The sequence below is a fragment of the Bos indicus x Bos taurus genome, chromosome X (genome assembly GCF_003369695.1).
Source record: "Bos indicus x Bos taurus breed Angus x Brahman F1 hybrid chromosome X, Bos_hybrid_MaternalHap_v2.0, whole genome shotgun sequence".
NCBI lineage: Eukaryota > Metazoa > Chordata > Mammalia > Artiodactyla > Bovidae > Bos > Bos indicus x Bos taurus.
The window spans coordinates 132,073,918-132,091,472 of record NC_040105.1 but is presented as its reverse complement, the minus strand read 5'-3'; the positions used below and the strand labels follow the sequence as shown (position 1 = coordinate 132,091,472).

The window sequence follows — 17,555 nt, the reverse complement described above, 5'->3', positions numbered from 1 at the left end:
AGTAGGAACCCAGAGCTGCAATTACAAGGGGGCGCGGGGTGACAAAGGATTTTTTCCTTAAGAGGGCAGGAAACTTGCTTTGTTGTCCACCGGCGGATCGCCAGGACCTTAGCACAATGCTGGCCACTTCCCCGGCGGTCAATAACGCCTCGAGCTGGCTGGCGGCAGGCTCGCAGGACGCTGTCGATCACCGACAGACGCTGGAGCCTCTCCTTTTGGATCAGGCAGAGCCACGAAGGCTCAGCCAGGTCCCCGACAGCGAGGCACACTCGTGCTAACCTCACCCGCCCGGGCCGCCTGGAAACCCGGGCCAGGGAAGACGGACGCGGACGCGTCAAAGAGCTGAGAGGTGGGTGGGGAGAGCAGAGCTCCACCCGCTGACAGGATTTTTCCTCCAGACTCCCGATTCCCCGCGGGCGCCTCCCAAACTGCTTAGTTCCTTGCACACCTCGGGGCGGGCCGGAAGTGACGCCACTAGTCGCGCGTGATTGGCGGAAGCCTAAATTGCTTTGCGGCCGGTACGGAAATCTTTCCTTTCGACTTCCGCTCCTGGTCCATGTGAGACAGGCTGCTGAGATGAACGCGAACCAGGCTGCGGAGAGGTGAGGGGTAGCGATCCGGGGCGGGGAGGGGGGAGGGCAGGGTCTGAGCCTCGCTGGGGGTCGGTTTTCCCGGCTCTTGAGAAACAGAGGCCATCTTTTAGCTGGCGACAGTTGTTCCCCTCCCAGGATCTCACCATTCGTTACTGTTTCCATGATCCATCCTTTAAAGCCCTATTAATTTAATTCGCCCCCTCCGCTCTCCATCTTCTTAGTCTCATCCCTGTTGATCCTGTTGCGGTTTCTCCCGCTCCAGAGAAGTTAATATGTAGCACTTTCCTCATCACGTGACTCCTTTTGATGCCGCTGGTGCGGAGCGTTTCCGCCTACTGCGCAGGCAGTGACTTTGTTATAAACTCGCCTTATCTTGGAAACCTTTGTTAATTGGAGTCATCCACGACATTTTAATTAAAGTGCCTGCTTTGCTGAGCAAGCTCCAGCGGCTTTCTTCCAATTCCCTGTTTTTCGATTTCGGAGAACAAGTGATCAAGATGTCACTTTTGAGTAAGCAGCACCTATACAGGTGTCTTCCATGTGGCGGATGCTTAGAAATATTAATGGTGAAGTTGCCTTGCCTCAAGGGGCAGCAACAGCATCTTCTGCCACCTTACCTAGGGTCTGACATTTTTATAGCCTCCCAGAGGTCCGTGGGAAATGCAGTGCTAATCAGTCACTGAAGAGTGTTAGATCTTTCCATTTTCATGCAGTTCTGTATGGGTATTACTAACACTGCTCACCTTTTAACAGGTGATGCCTGCCTTCTGCAGTCCAGATTTGATGTCTTGGAAAACTTCCAAAGATGCTCAATACTACTTGGTTTGCACCTCTTCCAGGGGATAAGACTATTCTGTACTGAGAACTGAAGTTATGTTTTAGAGATCATTTCAATATAAGAAAAATTCCTTCAAGTGATAGTATTTCTCTTTTATCTCCTTTAGCAACCTTCTGGCTTCGAACCAACAGAAAGAACTAGAGGATTTGCCAAAAGACTACCCCTTGAGCACCAGTGAAGATGAGGTGAGTGACACCTGCCAAACTGCCTTCTCCAGTTCCCTTCTGTTTCAAAATTAGGGTAAAGGGCACACTTCATGGAAGGAAAAGGGGTGGCAACATTGTTTATACTTGTTCAGGTCTCACAAATAAATTAGTTACAATTTTCCAAATTAGAGCATTCCTACTAAACCTAAGCCAAATGGCATAAAGCAAAGAAGTGATTACCTTAGGACATGCCCTGCTAATTAAAACACAAAATAAATCAAGATAAAGCATAGATGCTCACAAACACAGTTAAAGCTGCTTAAAGCTATGGCAGCTTGATGCTGAGATGCTAAGTGTAGTGTCTGGGGAGGGGGCTCAGTGGTGCCACTTGGAGTGTGTGTGCCATATGATTTCCCTGTTTCCAAGTTTGGATTTCCATAGAGAGTTACTTGATTTTCTGACTGAAATATACACATGCATAATTAAGCTGGGCAGCTGCTATAGGAATTCCAGCTCTTTATTCTCTTGAGAAAACTACTTAGATTGGCTTTTTTATGTCAAGGTTCCCATGTCAGATTACACTATATATTCTATACAGAAATATTATTCTCATGGCACTTTTCTTAAAACCAGTTAAGACAGAAGCATGGCATTAGCTCCTGGTTACTTAGGATCTATATTCCTTACAGTTGGGAAATTTCGGTTTTTGAAGCAGTTCTTCCTGTTTGAGCTGGAATGCCTGCACGCCAGACCTCATCTGATTTCCCAGTTCTCCACTGACCAAAAGAATGGGAGATTTTAAATGGGCCTCAATTTCCATACTGTCTTTTCCCTCCCCTCATCAATCTGATGGTTCTTCCTTTTTCTGTTTCCAGGGGGACAAAGATGAAGAAAGAAAGCATCAGAAGCTTCTGGAATCAATCAGTTCACTTAATGGAAAGGATAGGTAACATTCCCTTCAATATGGACATTTCTAACTAGCTGATTCCATGGGACTTATCTGCAGCTAACATTCAGTGCCGAAGACAACATTTTTCAGCATCATTCTTAAGAGCATGTACTTTGGAGACTGTAGGTAAATCCTCTGCACATCGGCTTCTTCAAATAGAAAATAAGATTGACATGTCCCAAAGTCACTCGAATAAGTGGCAGATAGGGTATTCATATCCAGACATGTTTGAATCCAAGTCCAATACCTTTTTCACTATGCCTGCCTTGCATTGCCTTGTGTTTTTGAGAGGCTGTTTTCATTAAGAGATGGTTAAACTACTGGGTCCAGCTTAGGAATAGATTTCCTGGTTATTTTGTGACAAAACCTAATTCTAGAATAAATATGAAACGAAAGCATTGTTTGAAGAGAGGTGTTTGTTCCCCAGCAGACTGTATCCATTCTCTATGTATTCTGTTTTGCTTAATTTCAGGCAGAAATTGGCTGATAGGTCTGAGGCTAGTCTGAAGGTGTCAGAGTTCAGTGTAAGTTCTGAAGGTAAGTTAACAAAGGAAACTGTCTGCATGGACCTTGTGGAATTCCAAAAGCATAATGGTCTACTTCCCCTTGGTGCCCTCTTTCCAGCTATTTTTGATGTGGTTAGTGAATCATACCATACATACTTACCCATGAGTGAATGAAGAAGGGTAATCGGATGCTCTTGAATTTCTTCCATTTCTAAAAGAAAATGAAAAGGCCACAGTCAAGATCTGCCATAGAGCTTAATGAGCTAACTGTATCTAAGGTTTTTTTTTTCCCTTATGCACGCTCACCCAAGAACCAATTTTTACCCCTAGGTGGGGAAATGGTATCACCCCAATTGAGAATATATGATCTAATAAATAACAGAGTTGAGATTTTCACTTGACACTGAGTCTAGGTGCCAAATATTTCCCACTGTATTCACAACTTAGGCAACCTGAATGAGTTAGGCACTTCTAGTAATCATTAATGTAACCTTTCAGCACTGGTAACAATGTATTCTCCCAGGCTTACCCATTCAGCAAATACTGTACCTCTACTATGTATGAGTTTCAGGATTGGTTTAGATACAGAGTAAAGAATAAGTGATGGACCTCCTGGGGCTTACATTCTAAGGCAGTGAAACAGTAAGTGAATTATAACAAAATGATACAGTCAGGTGACTAAGCGGCTACTTTCCTTTGGCTAGGCATGAATGAAATCCCTCTGAAGAGACAAAACTTAAACTGAGATCTGAATAACAAGAAAAGTCAAGCATGCAGAGACAGGGAGTAGTGTTCCAGGTGAGGGACCAGCTGGTGCAAAGGCACTGAGAGAGATAACATGGTCAGCATGTTTGAAGAAGAGGAACAAGGTCAGTGTGGCTGGACCATCCTCCACTTACGGATAACTTGAGGTTGGAGAGGCAGACAGGGTGGTGGTTTAGTCACTAAGAATCGTGTCCAACTCCTGTGATCCCATGGATTGTAGCCTGCCAGGCTCCTCTGGGGAGAAGGCAATGGCACCCCACTCCAGTACTCTTGCCTGGAAAATCCCATGGATGGAGGAGCCTGGTAGGCTGCAGTCCATGGGGTCGCTAGGAGTCGGACACGACTGAGCGACTTCACTTTCACTTTTCACTTTCATGCATTGGAGGAGGAAATGGCAACCCACTCCAGTGTTCTTGCCTGGAGAATCCCAGGGATGGGGGAGCCTGGTGGGCTGCGGTCTGGGGGTCACACAGAGTCAGACACAACTGAAACGACTTGGCAGCAGCAGCATCAGGCTCCTCTGTCCATGGGATTCTCCAGGCAAGAATACTGGAGTGGTTTGCCATTTCCTTCTCCAGGGGATCTTCCCGACCCAGGAATCAAACCTGTGTCGCCTGCATTGCAGGCAGATTCTTGACCCACTGAGCTGTGAGGATGATGGGGAGTCATTGGAGGATTTTCTGCAGGATCATGACATCCTGTGATTTACAGTTTCAAAACACTGGCTGCTGTGTGAAGAATGAATTCCAGTGGGCAAGCGTGGAACCAGAAAGACCAGGAGAAAAGCAAATGATCGTTTTAAATAGTTTTCTGTCTTCTACACTTCAACATGTTTGGGGATGTAGGAAAGCAGTGCCATCACACTGGCTAGTGATGGAAGTAAGAGGGCTATTCCTGCTTCCCTGCACACCTGCCTGGCTACCAGCACTTTCTGCTGAGGTGATGCTGAGGTTTTGCCTCACTTCTCAGTCTGACCAGAAAGTTTGGCCTTTCTACAGGATCAGGAGAAAAGCTGGTCCTTTCAGATCTGCTTGAGCCTGTTAAAACTTCATCCTCACTGGCTGCTGTGAAAAAGCAGCTGAATCGAGTGAAATCGAAGAAGACTGTGGAGCTACCACTTCACAGAGAAGAGATTGAGCGGGTAAGTCAAAGAAAATGTGGTCCACTAAGGGGAAGAAACGGACCAAAAAAAAAAAGGGCAAGATGAGAAGCGAGAAAGGCCTGAGAAGTGGGAGGGGGCAAGTTGTGGTTGCCTCACCTTGGAAAAGATTAAAACTAATCTCAGGGCAAGTGCGGTCCTGAGAAGTAAGTAAGCAAGAGCTAATCTCTAGCATCCTGACTCTTACATGGCCTCCTAATTTCCTGCTGGTTCTTTTGAGTTTAATGCTTCAATTCGTGGCTCTTTCTTTGTGCTTTTGCCTGTTTCAGATCCACAGAGAAGTGGCATTCAATAAAAGCTCCCAAATCCTCTCCAAATGGGATCCTGTCGTTCTGAAGAATCGGCAAGCAGAGCAGCTGGTTTTTCCCCTGAGCAAGCCCCAATCAGCCTTTGCTCCCATTGAACATGTGGTCAATGGCTGGAAGGTTAGTGCCCCTTGAAAGGTGAGGTCACACAGCATGGACATTGCAGAGCCTGCAGTTGGTCTCCTTAGACATGTTAAGCAGGAATGGCAGCTGTGGTCATTTTAGTTGAGTGATTAGAAAGGTTGAGGGGGGCGGGTGGGAGAGCAAGGTTCATAGGCGGTAGGTAGCTCACCCTTCCTCAGCTTGGAGTGTCCCCTACGTGGTTGTTGTTGTTTAGTCCCTGAGTTGTGTCCAACTCTGCCGCCCCATGGACTGTAGCCTGCCACACTCCTCTGTCCATGGGGTTTCCCAAGCAAGAATACTGGAGCAGGTTGCCATTTACTTCTCCAGGGGATCTTCCCAACCCAGGGATCGAACCCACGTCTCCTGCAGTAGCAGGCAGATTCTTTACCACCAGGGAGCCCTCCTCCCCCACATACACATGATTATCTCCATGTTTTTGTGTGACGACGTCTGATTTGCCAATAGAGAAGGAACATCATGATGTTTTCTTTTTCACACCCTGGTTTTTTAAAAGCTTTTACAGCCAGCATTCTGATCTGGGGAGAGTCAGGAACCTGGCAGCATTAATGATGCCTTAGGCGGGATATATGAGCAGCAGGACCAAAGTTTACTTGAAAAGGAACACCACATTAAAATACAGCAGATTGGTGATAATGACTAGAATCTTAGCAAGTAACTCATTATGACTGAGCTGCAGAAAATAAAAATTATATTTTAGAGCTTGGTTTCCCAAACACTGATCTCAGGCAAATTTTTCAATCATCTGAACTGTAAGGATAATTGTGAATATGGTGGTGTGGGGTTGTCAGCTATTTTTTATTATGAAGTTATTCTTTCCACTTTAAAGGTGTTAAAATAGCTTATCTGTTATGAAATGGTGGTGGTGGTAAATGATGGGTCCAGAGGTGGAACAGTAGTTATGCCAATGGCAAAATTAAAAAGTTAGTAATCCCATGTTGTACCTGAAGTGTCAGTGTTTAGTCTGAACAACTTCAGAACAGCTAGCCTTTCTTTTCCAATACACCATTGGTTATGGAGTCTATAAGGGGGTGTTCTGTCTTCAGCAGAAAGATAGTCCAAAACAGCAGTGCCCAAACCCTGGATAGATGGTTTCTCTGCTTTCTGTAAATCCCAAAATGGGGTCGTATGTGTCAGGAAGTTGAGATAATTAAAGCTCATCAAAGTAAACATGGCTTGCCGCCATAGCTAGACATTGAGCAAGGTGTTGCTTATTATGGAGATAAACTCTGTTTCTGATGTTGTTATTGAAAGTCACCACCATTCTCTTTCTAGGATGCTTCCTTTTCCACATGAAAATGAGATCAGGTTTAAAGTGTGGCTGCAGGATGGAAGGGAGACTTTAGGAAAAAAATTTTAAGAGGTAATACAATTTGCAGGATTTGAAAATAAGTATAGAAGAAATGTAGCATTTGACCCTACTCCTGTCCCCCATCTGCTCATTTTTACCCCCATACTCCCACCCAGAGGTCACTACTCCTACAAGTTATTTGTTCTTCTTAAATTAAAAATTTTATGAATATATTTATGTTTATCTCACTTTTTAAAATCAAAAAAGTAGTAGTAATCTACTCCACACTGTTCTGCACCTTGCTTCTTCCAAATGCTGGTGTGATCTTGGAGGTGGCAGGCAAATGCCAAATTGGTCGGTAAAGATGAGATGGTGGGGGAGGGGTTGCACTGAGAATGGTGCAGCCAGTCTGAAGTTCATTTTTGAGAAATTATACCAACATGGCACAGAGAAGTCAGGAGGTCCTTGGTGGCTAGTAGCACCTTAGAAGGCAGAGCCCAGGGGCTAGCAGTATACTAGTATTCCTGGAAATAAAGAATCTAAAAAGTCAGCACTTACAGTTTTGGTCCAGCTACCTAAAATTCCATTTGACTCTAGCTGAGAAGCATTAAAGGGGATAATGTGTGAGAAAGCATTTGTAAACGGCAAAGTGCTAGAAATGAGGTAAGGTAACTTACCACCCACTCCCTTCTTCCCTCCCCTAGCAGCTGGCACCATCATTTCCAGAAGTGTGCTCCTCAAAACCTTCCTTTCTCAGTGTGCCTGGGGGTGGGGCTGGGGGTATTGGCAGGGTCTGGTTGCTAGAATATAGCGCATGCCGCTCTAAGAGTTGGGCAGACCACAGTGTACGCCAGACAGCCTTTTAAGTGCTATGAAAAGATGGTAAAGAAATCCTTTTGACTTAGAGGACAAACTAATTTTATTAATCAAATCCACTGAATTTTAAACTTTACAAAAATGAAGTAAACCTTGTCAGCTGATGAGGAACATGCTTTGGAAAGAGCTGGTCCCTGTTCTGTTACCCTCTTCCCTACTACCTTCCTGAAACTTCTTTCAGAATGAATTAGTGAGGGGCCTCCCAATGGCCACATCCCAGGTCCTCTGCGTCTTCAGCCTATTTGACACCATTAACATATCGTGGTTAAAACTGCTGCCTTGGAACATAGGCTTACTGTTGTTTTCGTGTCTGTTTTGGTTTTTATCTGACTTTCTTAGTCCTTTTTTATTCTTGGGCTGTAAACATGGTACAGATCACTGTCAACTCCTGATTTCCGGACCCGTGTTCCACATGACTCACAGGCCTCACCTGGGTCTCCCCTGTGCCCCTAAACTTGACACACGACAAAGTACGCCTAGTATTTCCCTTCCCCAGACGCTTAAGCTGTACTATGACCTTCATGCTGTACCTCAGTCGGTGACATAACTCCTCCCCTCAACTGCCAGCCCACGCAGGGGGTGAGTCCTGTAATTCTGTCTCACAGCCCTGGTTCCTTGTCTCATTTTCATTTGACACTTTCATAGAACCCCTTACACAGTCACCAGGCTTTTCTCTCCAAAACACAGCACCAGTTGTCACTTTTCTGCTTAAAATCCTTCAAAAGGCTCTCCACTTACAGAATAAGACAGAAGTACCTGGCATCTTAGCTATACTGGACAGTGCATTGTTCCCAACATATCTTTCCTTTCTCTAGATCTGTGTTTTGCTTATACACATCTCTCCCTTTAGATTTTTTTCCCCTCCTTGTAGAATTGTGCTGATGCCTCAAAGCCTAATTCAAAAAGTCTCTTCCTTCCCCAAGCCTACCCCATCTCCTAATCAGAATTGTTCCTTCCTCTGTGATTACTCCTATGGACTTTTAACCCATCATGTTGGTGATGGTACAGTGTATCTTTCCTCTGAAAGGCTATGAGCTCTCTGAGGACAGGAACTATCTTAATTAATTGTGTATTCCTAGCACCCCACACAAGTGCCTGGAATGTAGCTACAATCAACAAGTGTTTGTAAATTGAATTGAATCAGAGGGAGATTACAACATTGTAATATAAATCATTTTCTAGCCTGTGATTGATCACTACTGCAAATACTAAAAATGGAAGAACATGCACCTTTACTATTTAGTAGAATAGTTTTATGGTTCTATCAGTAGGGTAGTGTAACATGGGATGATGTGTGTTTATGCATTTGTCCAGATATTTGTAAGTTTAACACTGACTGTGATATATATGGTGTTTCAAGAAAACCACATAAAATATGTGCATGAGGTTTGAAACTGGCTCTTGCCCAGGGCTATCTTTATGCCTTGCCAAAGTGTACCATGACATGATCAGCCTGATTATTTTAGCCATCCTTACAATATCAGTCAAGCAGCAAATGGGGTCTTTTGTTGACATGTGAAGTCACTGGTTCACAGTCCATTTCGTTTCATTAGCGTAGACACCACCTAGCATGCAAAGTTATCTGGAAAGTGAAGCATCAGAGCCAAGTTAAAAATTGACTAGAGTTAAATTTGAACTGTCAGGAAGCAGGCTAATTACCTGGAAGTCATTTTGTTAAAGGCGGTGTCTTTTTGTGCTCATCTTAAGACCTAACCTCCCCTTTCCTCTATAAATATTCTTAAAGGGAGGCTAATACAGATCTGAGGTCCCTAACTTTGTGTTAAGAGTAATCTGCTTCAAATATACATAAGAATTCAGGGACCATTTTGTTTTGCAATTCTGTAGACTGACAGTTTGGTACTGCTGTTCCTCTGTCCTGCAGGCATTTACCTTAAGAGCATCCTGCTTTGATTCTTAAGAGAATGGTATTGTTTTATATATATTGGTCATCTGAACACGAGTGATTCCCTCGGTAATATTAGAGAGTAACCTCAGAGGCCCCTTGCTGAAGTTACCTTAAATCAGAATAAAATGTAAGGCTTTATCTGCACCCTTGAACAGCAAGCCTAGAACCCCCTTCTTTTGCTGTAACAGCCCATCCTGTCCAGTTTGTGATTCCAGTCACTGTGTAGATGGCCAAAGGATTGTAAAGAGGGAGACTCTAGGAGCATGACTTAAGACTTAGAGTGTTCTGTTACCTCCTTAAGGCAGGAACTCCCCTGGAGCAGGAGATTTTTAATCTTCTCCATAAGAACAAGCAGCCCGTGACAGACCCTTTACTGACTCCCGTGGAAAAGGCCTCTCTCAAAGCTATGAGCCTGGAAGAGGTAAGTGTGCTAAGCCCTTTGATCCACCCAGGCATGCTCTGTTTCTCCCGGCATTTACCATCAACCCTAGGGGTTACTGTAAATGTCATTCGTTGTAGGTAAAGATGCGCCGAGCAGAGCTTCAAAGGGCCCGGGCCCTGCAATCCTACTATGAGGCCAGGGCTCGAAGAGAGAAGAGAATCAAAAGCAAAAAGTAAGGAAGCCCCTGTGAACCAGCCTTGGGTTCCATGGGAAAGTGGCATGGCTAATCACAAGTCCTTAGGAGAGAACCTTTCCCATGGCAGCTGTGGGGTCCTGTAGGAAAAGTCCCAAAGAGGAGTGACTGGCCTCTTTTTTCCTCAAACCAACCTCAGAGAGTTTTGCCTGCTTCAGTGGTGCCTGCTCCTCTGGCTTTGGCTTTCCATCTTGAATTTGCTAAAAACAGGACTGTCAGTTACTTTGACTTCCTTCCAGGGCATCATGGAGTGGTTCTGCTGAATGAGTTCTGACTTCAACAGCTATGAAGCCAATAGGGCTTCCTTCCTGCCTTTTTTGCCTTTTGGGATCATGTTCGGCTCTTCCCTTGTGCTTGTGCTCTAGAAGCAGAGGGGATTCATTTGTGGAGGTCTGCCCTTGGGGGCTGCAGGGACTGAGGGTCCCACCAAGCCTCGCAGGTCTAGCTCTGTGATGTCCAGTCCATCCCTGGCATTAGGAGACCCCTCGTGTGATGGGGGCACTTACATGTGTGGCACCAGTGGTTCAGCTGTATCTCTTCCCTCATACCTCTCTCACCCTATAGGTATCACAGAATTCTGAAGAAAGGAAAGGCCAAGCAAGCCTTAAAAGATTTTGAGAAGTTGCAGAAGGTCAATCCTGCTGCAGCACTAGAAGAACTAGAAAAACTTGACAAGGCCAGAATGATGGTGAGGCTGCCTCTGGCCCCCAACCCTTGAACCTGCTCTCCCTAGAAAGCAATAAGGAGCTCACTGTGCCCTTTCTTTCCAGGAGCGAATGAGCCTTAAGCACCAGAACAGTGGGAAATGGGCAAAATCAAAGGCAATTATGGCCAAATATGACCTGGAGGTAAGACACCGTCAGAGTGAAAGGAGATACGGAATTAAAGGAAAGAAAGGCAAAGCAGTCCATAAGGATGCTAGCAGAAGCAGAGTTGGGGGGAAAAAAGCCATGTGGATGAATGGAAAACCAGGAATCTAAAAAGGCATCAGAAAATTTCTAAGGCAGAGAGGAAAATTATGTGCAGTCCTAGGAGAGATGAAAGGGAAACAGCACCAAAGGCAAGTCCAGTTAAAGAAGAGAGGAATTGTGTGTTAAAAAAAAAAAAAAAAACTTGTTTCACATGTCGATTCCTTGAGGACAAAGAATTTGTCTTGCATTTTGTTCCATACCTGTTAACACAATGGTGTATAAGCAGTTTAAACGGTAGGTACCAGGAAGATTGAGAGGAGGCAGCTCTGAGGAGTGGACTGGGAGAGGTGTGACTGTGGTCACTAATGACAGGCGCTCGTGCTATGACTTTCCCCCAGGCTCGCCAGGCTATGCAGGAACAGCTGGCCAGGAACAAAGAGCTGACGCAGAAGGTCCGGGCGGCCTCTGAGAGTGAGGAAGAGGGGGAAGGCCAGGAGGAGGAGGAAGAACCTCTTGTCCCTGACCTGGTGAATGAGGTGCAGATAAAGGCAAATGGACTGAACCCCTGGATGTTCCGGAATCACTTCATTGATGCCAAAGAGGCTGAGGTCCAGAAAGACCTGGAAGATCCTGCTGAGCCTGAAGCCCAGGAGACTTCTGAAAGTGAGGAAGAAAAAGCAGTGGTGGAGGAAGAAACTCTCTTGAAAGAATTTGAGGAAAGGCGATCACTTAGACAGAAGTCTGAGCTCAATCACATGGCAGAGCCTGTGCACAGACGTGTAACAAAGGGTGAGCAGTGGTACACCACAGGGGGGTGCTGCCTGGTGTTGGTGCTCTTGGCCAACTGAGAGGAAAACTGTGCCCGCCCACCCGCGCTGCAGAGATTAGGCTCTAGGGCCTTTCAAGAGAGTGCCATGGGTCCCTGAAGAGAAAATACATTTGTAATGACCGTTTTTCTTCAAAGGCATTTCATAAGCGGGCATCCGCATGGCTCTAGAGTATGTGTTCAGTCTTCAGAAAGACAGAAGTGCGCCATCCTTGAAGGAGGGGCGGGAGTTGACATCACTGGGACCCGCAAGCCAGAGAGCGGTGCATGTGGTGGGCTGGCAAATCTGAAAATCGTTCACACCCATAGGCGAGAAGGTGTATTTTGAGATCTTATGAAATGTCTTCAGATCATCACTGCAGTTGTCTGCTTTGTTTGGGGAGGAGGAGTGGCATTTTTAGCGCTCTGTTAATGCTGGTTGATATGTTGATGTGGGGTGCGACTTTCTTGATAGGAATGAATGACTGACTACAAGGTACAGGGTAAATTAGAATTGTTAGCCCATGCTCAGACTCGAGCATATTATATATATTTGCATATTATATGTATTAGCAACCTTGGCACCCTTGAGGCAGGTTGGAGTTTGCATTCTGGGGACAAAGCAGGGTGTTACAAAGCCTGCTCAGGAAACTAACTGCACTCAGAAATCACCTGGTCTGGTTAGATTCTCAGGTCCAATTATATTTCCTATAAGAATAATGAATGCATTTACATGACAACAAGATTCTGTTTTTCCATGGTTTAAAAAAAATTTTTTTAGATCTGTTGTTTAGAATGTATTGGGGGACCTTTACTTGGGGTTTTCAGCTAAAGAGTTCGAGGGTTAGTAATTATAAGCAGTCACTTCTGAGAGGATTGTAGAAAGCACTAGCCACGGGCCAGGATGGTTCCTCCCAGACCCCTAGTGAAATATATCACATAGTTGGTTGTGGAATGGAAGGTAGATAAGAGATGTGGGTTCGATCCTTAGGTCAGGGAGATCTCCTGGAGGAGGACATGGCAACTCAGTCCAGTATTCTTGCTTAGAGGATCCCATGGACAGAGGAGCCTGGCAGGCTACAGTCCATGAGGTTGCAAAGAGTCTGATATGACTGAAGCAACTTAGCACATACAGATGATAAATATGAAAGATCTCAAACTTTGGGGAAATAGTATCCTAAAATAGTGGGAAGGCATGGACCCCAAACAAAACAATGCTGGATACAGTTTTTACAAGTAGAAAATTACAATGTAAACTACAAATAGGACGTCACAGTTTTTAGAAATTACAAATAATATTGTGTTGACCAAATAGTTCCATCGGGTTTTCCCCGTAAGCTGCAGTAGAAAAATCTGAGCGTTTTGGCCAACTCAATAAATGACAACAAAGTTGCTTTTAGAAGCCAGTTGCTAAAACAGCTTTTTTAATAAAAATGTGGAATTTGGAGTGATCCTCCCAAGTAGAGCCTACTCTCTGGGCAAATTAAGCCACAGCTCTACTTATACAGAGTCACTGGCAAAGCTGGGAACAGGACCCAGAACATCTGCTTCCTAACATGCTGCATTTAAGTCCTAAACTCCATTGCCTGTGACTTGACAGGTAGTGAACTCACCAGGAGATCCAATGAATGGCATCTTGTCTTACCCATTTGTCGTCATTAGCCTGTCTCCCCTGGTGCCCCATGCCCAGCAAGAGGTCAATAAATGCTTGTGAGACACCACCCACCTTACTTTTCTGACACCTTTCATTGCTTCCTGCAGATCCTAGCAGCCAGGAGGTGCTGTCCGATTTGAGGGCACTGTGTCAGAAACTCAGCACGGAGAACCATCAGTCAGGGAAGCAAGAACTGAGTTCAGCGAGGACAGCTCAGAGAGAGGAACCTGCCAGGGAGGAAGAGGAGCCCATGTTGCTGCAGAGGCCAGAGAGAGCTCGGACTCTGGACGAGCTGGAGGAGCTGGGCAGAGAAGGGTGTGTTGAAAACGAGGAGCTTCCCAGAACTGCAGTAGAAGGGCTGCAGTTGGAGAAGAATCTAAGTAATCATATTGGCGCCCCCAAGGAGAAGAAAAGGAAGGAGCAAATGATTGATCTCCAGAACCTCCTAACCACAAAATCGCCTTCCGTGAAGTCCTTGGCAGTTCCCACAACCGTACAGGAGTTGGTGAGCAGAGCCAGGGTCGCGGGGGGAATCAGAGCTGGTGTGGAAAGTGTCCTTCCTGCACGAGCAATAGAGTCGAAAGTTTTGTGCTGGGGGCACATGGCGGGAGTTGAGAGGTCCGGAGTAGTATTGCCAGGCTGGTCCCAGCGACAGCTTAATAGATGAAAATGTGTGAGTGCCGCTGAGACTCCCTCATCTTAAATTCTGAGCCACCACATCCTCCCTGGGGTGACTCTAAAGCCCTCACAGGACAGAGGGACTCATTCAAACCTCTGGCCAGATGCCAGGCAGGACAACTCAAAGGTGAGTGAGTTTTGCTCTACTCAGTGGGATTTCAAATGGTCTGGGGCTCCCTGATTAAGTCATTGAAACTGCTCAAGTGAGGAGCCCCGGCACCTGTCTTTTCAGGGATATAAACTGAAGGACTCCCACATTCTGGCCAGGCCCACTTGGAGCTCCCCCTCCTGACACTGACTGGTTCCTTCCTCCACCCTACAGCTTCCTTCTTGAAAGTTTTAAATCGTGTCCTATGATAATGAGCTAGGGATATTTACCCTAGAGAGATCAGAGCTTGGTTGGCTGCCGATTGGTTTGTAGCGCAAGACCGTCGTTGTTCCGCACTTCCCCCTAGAGGGCGCTAAAATGTCACAACCAACCATCTTGCCACAAACCTCGGCTCAGAAGGCAAGCCGTAACTGTTCTTGTTTCTTCCCAGGAAGATGAAGAAGAGAGAGATCAAAGGCAGATAATAAAGGAAGCTTTTGCTGGGGATGATGTCATCAGAGACTTCTTGAAAGAGAAGAGGGAAGCTGTGGAGGCGTGTAAGCCAAAGGACCTGGACCTGACTCTGCCTGGCTGGGGCGAGTGGGGTGGTATAGGCCTGAAGCCCAGTGCCAAGAAGAGACGCCGGTAAGAACAGGAAAGAAAGCCCATTAGAAGAGCACCAGGTTCTCCCACTTCACCCTCATGTGTCCTCTCTGCCCTTTGGACTAAGTCCTTAATGCTCTTAGTCAGACACCCTGCTGTTCTGCTTTCCAGGTTTCTCATTAAAGCCCCTGAGGGTCCTCCAAGGAAAGACAAGAATTTGCCAAACGTGATTATCAATGAGAAGCGGAACACCCATGCAGCAGCTCATCAGGTGAGGGATAGAGAGCAATTTAGCAGCCTCCTCTTCCGCTGCCGGGCTCTCCTCCTTGGGAGGAGTGTTCTAGTGCTCTGTGGTCAAGAAGGGTGTGTGATCTTGACCACAGATCAGATCTATTCTTGTTTTCACTGGCTCTGAGATGAATAATTCCCCAGATTGACTCTGCTGTTTTAATTACTGGGTGGGTGGGTTAAAACTGAATCTTTGTAGTATTGGTGAGGCCCCCAAATTTGCATTTCCAGCCAATACCCCAGTAAATGCTGATGCAAATGGGTCTGACAAAACTCAGAGTTGCTGTTCTTCAGGCTTGTGCTTATAGTCCAGGTAATGTTTGGAGTTTAGGTTTAACCTACGTCCTAAGAAAAATGACCAACTTGTTCAGGACAGTGAAAGGATGTAAAACTGTATCATATGATAATGAGCTAGGGATGTTTACCCAAGAGAAGAGCAAACTTGAGCACCATCATGGCCTTCAACTCTATTGAAGGCTTTCATGTGGAGTGCAGCCACATAACATAGAAGTTCGAGGAAAGGCAGGATTCCCATTCAAGGAAAAACTTTCTGCTGGTCCAAAGAGAGAAGGGATTGCTCTGGGGGTGTGAGCATGCATAGAGGGGACTTGGGAATGAGATGGGACTCAGTGACCTTTACATTCCCTTCAGTTCTGAAAATCTATGACCCTGAGATCTACCCTAGTCAGTTTAAAATTCAAATAAGTTGTATTTTTCATTCTAAAGAGGGGGGAGCTATTTAATAGGTACAGAAGAGAGGAGAAAAATATGATTTCAATAATACTCTGTCAACCCCACTAAGACCCTCCCTTAACCTAAAGAATCTGTGTCCTTCACCGCCACCAGGACTGCCTGAAAGTACTCAAGCTTCTCTTTGAGTGTTCCATTGAGTATCTCCAGAGACTACTGATTGTAACTTCCCCCTTTTTCTGCTTATGTCTTTTTCCTCCTCTTTGGCCTTTGGGGAAGCATTTAAAGATTATTTAAGTCTGAAACCAGCACTTTGGTGGAATGCAAAAGAGTCCTGGGCAAAGAAATGAGACTTGGGAAGAGCATGAAGCTGAGTGTAGTAGCTTGGTGGAGTTCAGGATTTGGGAGTAAATCTTTGGGTTCCTTAAAACATCAATGCTATGAATCAAGGGGGGGAAAAGGAGGGGGATGGAGAGGCACAGATAAACCAGTACTCAGATGTCTGGTAGTCACAATGCTTTATAGGAAGACCCACTGGGGGCCAGCAACCCTGCAGCTACTTAGTGTTCCTCTTGCCACAGGGGCCTTGTTGGGATGGTTTTTCATCCCTCCATTGTTGGGCAAGCTTGGGGGAAGGGAGTTTCTGATCCCAATTAGGCCCCTCCCAAGTGTCATCAAGCAGCTTGGCACTCCTAAGGTTGGATGGGTGCGTGGGCATACCTTGGCCGCTCGGTAGCTCCACTCACCACGGCCATCATGTAGGACTGAGGCTTATGTGCTAAACCTACCTGGCCAGCTGCCACTAGAGTTTACAGCCTTGGCTCAGGCCAAGTCACTCTGCCTTCTTTTCCAGGTGCAGGTGCTTCCACATCCATTCACACACCATCAACAATTTGAAAGGACCATCCAGACCCCCGTAGGATCTACATGGAACACCCAGAGGGCCTTCCAAAAGCTGACCATGCCCAAGGTTGTCACCAAGCCAGGCCATATCATTAAGCCTATCAAAGCAGAGGATGTGGGCTACCGATCTTCCTCAAGGTCGGACCTCTCTGTCGTACAGAGGAATCCAAAACGACTCTCCATACGTCACAAAAAACACCTGGAGAATAACTGTGTGGATTGAATTGCTGAAGTAGTGACACCTTAGTGCCGGGAACCAATAGCCCTGACTGTTCCTCCACTGGCCTGGTTTTACTTGGAGCTGCAAGATGATTCCAAAACAAGCTTAGCACACCATGGGTGTAGTTAAGCCACATTTTAGAAATAAAGGCATTTTTATCTAACTGGAATGTTTACTATGTTGTTATTTTCTTACCAAGGACTAAGTTGTCCTAAATTGGACTGGAGGGAAGTTACCCTAGCCTATGACCTTAAGTCCATGTCAGATATAACCATAAATAATCAGCTTAATAAGTCAGAGAGAATAACTGCTGCTAAGTTGCTTCAGTCGTGTCCGACTCTCTGCGACCCCATAGACGGCAGCCCACCAGGCTCCCCCGTCCCTGGGATTCTCCAGGCAAGAACACTGGAGTGGGTTGCCATTTCCTTCTCCAATGCATGAAAGTGGAAAGTGAAAGTGAAGTCGCTCAGTCGTGTCCGACTCTTTACGACCCCATGGACTGCAGCCTACCAGGCTCCTCCATCCATGGGATTTTCCAGGCAAGAGTACTGGAGTGGGGTGCCAATGCCTTCTCCGAGAGATAGTAACTAAATACTGTATATTCT

At 45.9% G+C, this 17,555-nt stretch overlaps 1 protein-coding gene across 1 annotated transcript; it reads left to right on the top strand.

Moving 5' to 3' along the window:
- Positions 1-495: 495 nt before the first annotated feature.
- Positions 496-17,119, top strand: UTP14A (UTP14A, small subunit processome component). Its single transcript, XM_027533744.1, has 15 exons — positions 496-602; positions 1,538-1,616; positions 2,453-2,523; positions 2,999-3,063; positions 4,796-4,938; positions 5,226-5,381; positions 9,777-9,896; positions 9,995-10,089; positions 10,675-10,798; positions 10,881-10,958; positions 11,420-11,810; positions 13,588-13,985; positions 14,698-14,891; positions 15,021-15,120; positions 16,681-17,119. The coding sequence occupies exons 1-15, from the start codon at positions 577-579 to the stop codon at positions 16,951-16,953; spliced, it is 2,313 nt and encodes a 770-aa protein (XP_027389545.1). The 5' UTR covers positions 496-576; the 3' UTR covers positions 16,954-17,119.
- The last annotated feature ends 436 nt before the right edge of the window (positions 17,120-17,555 follow it).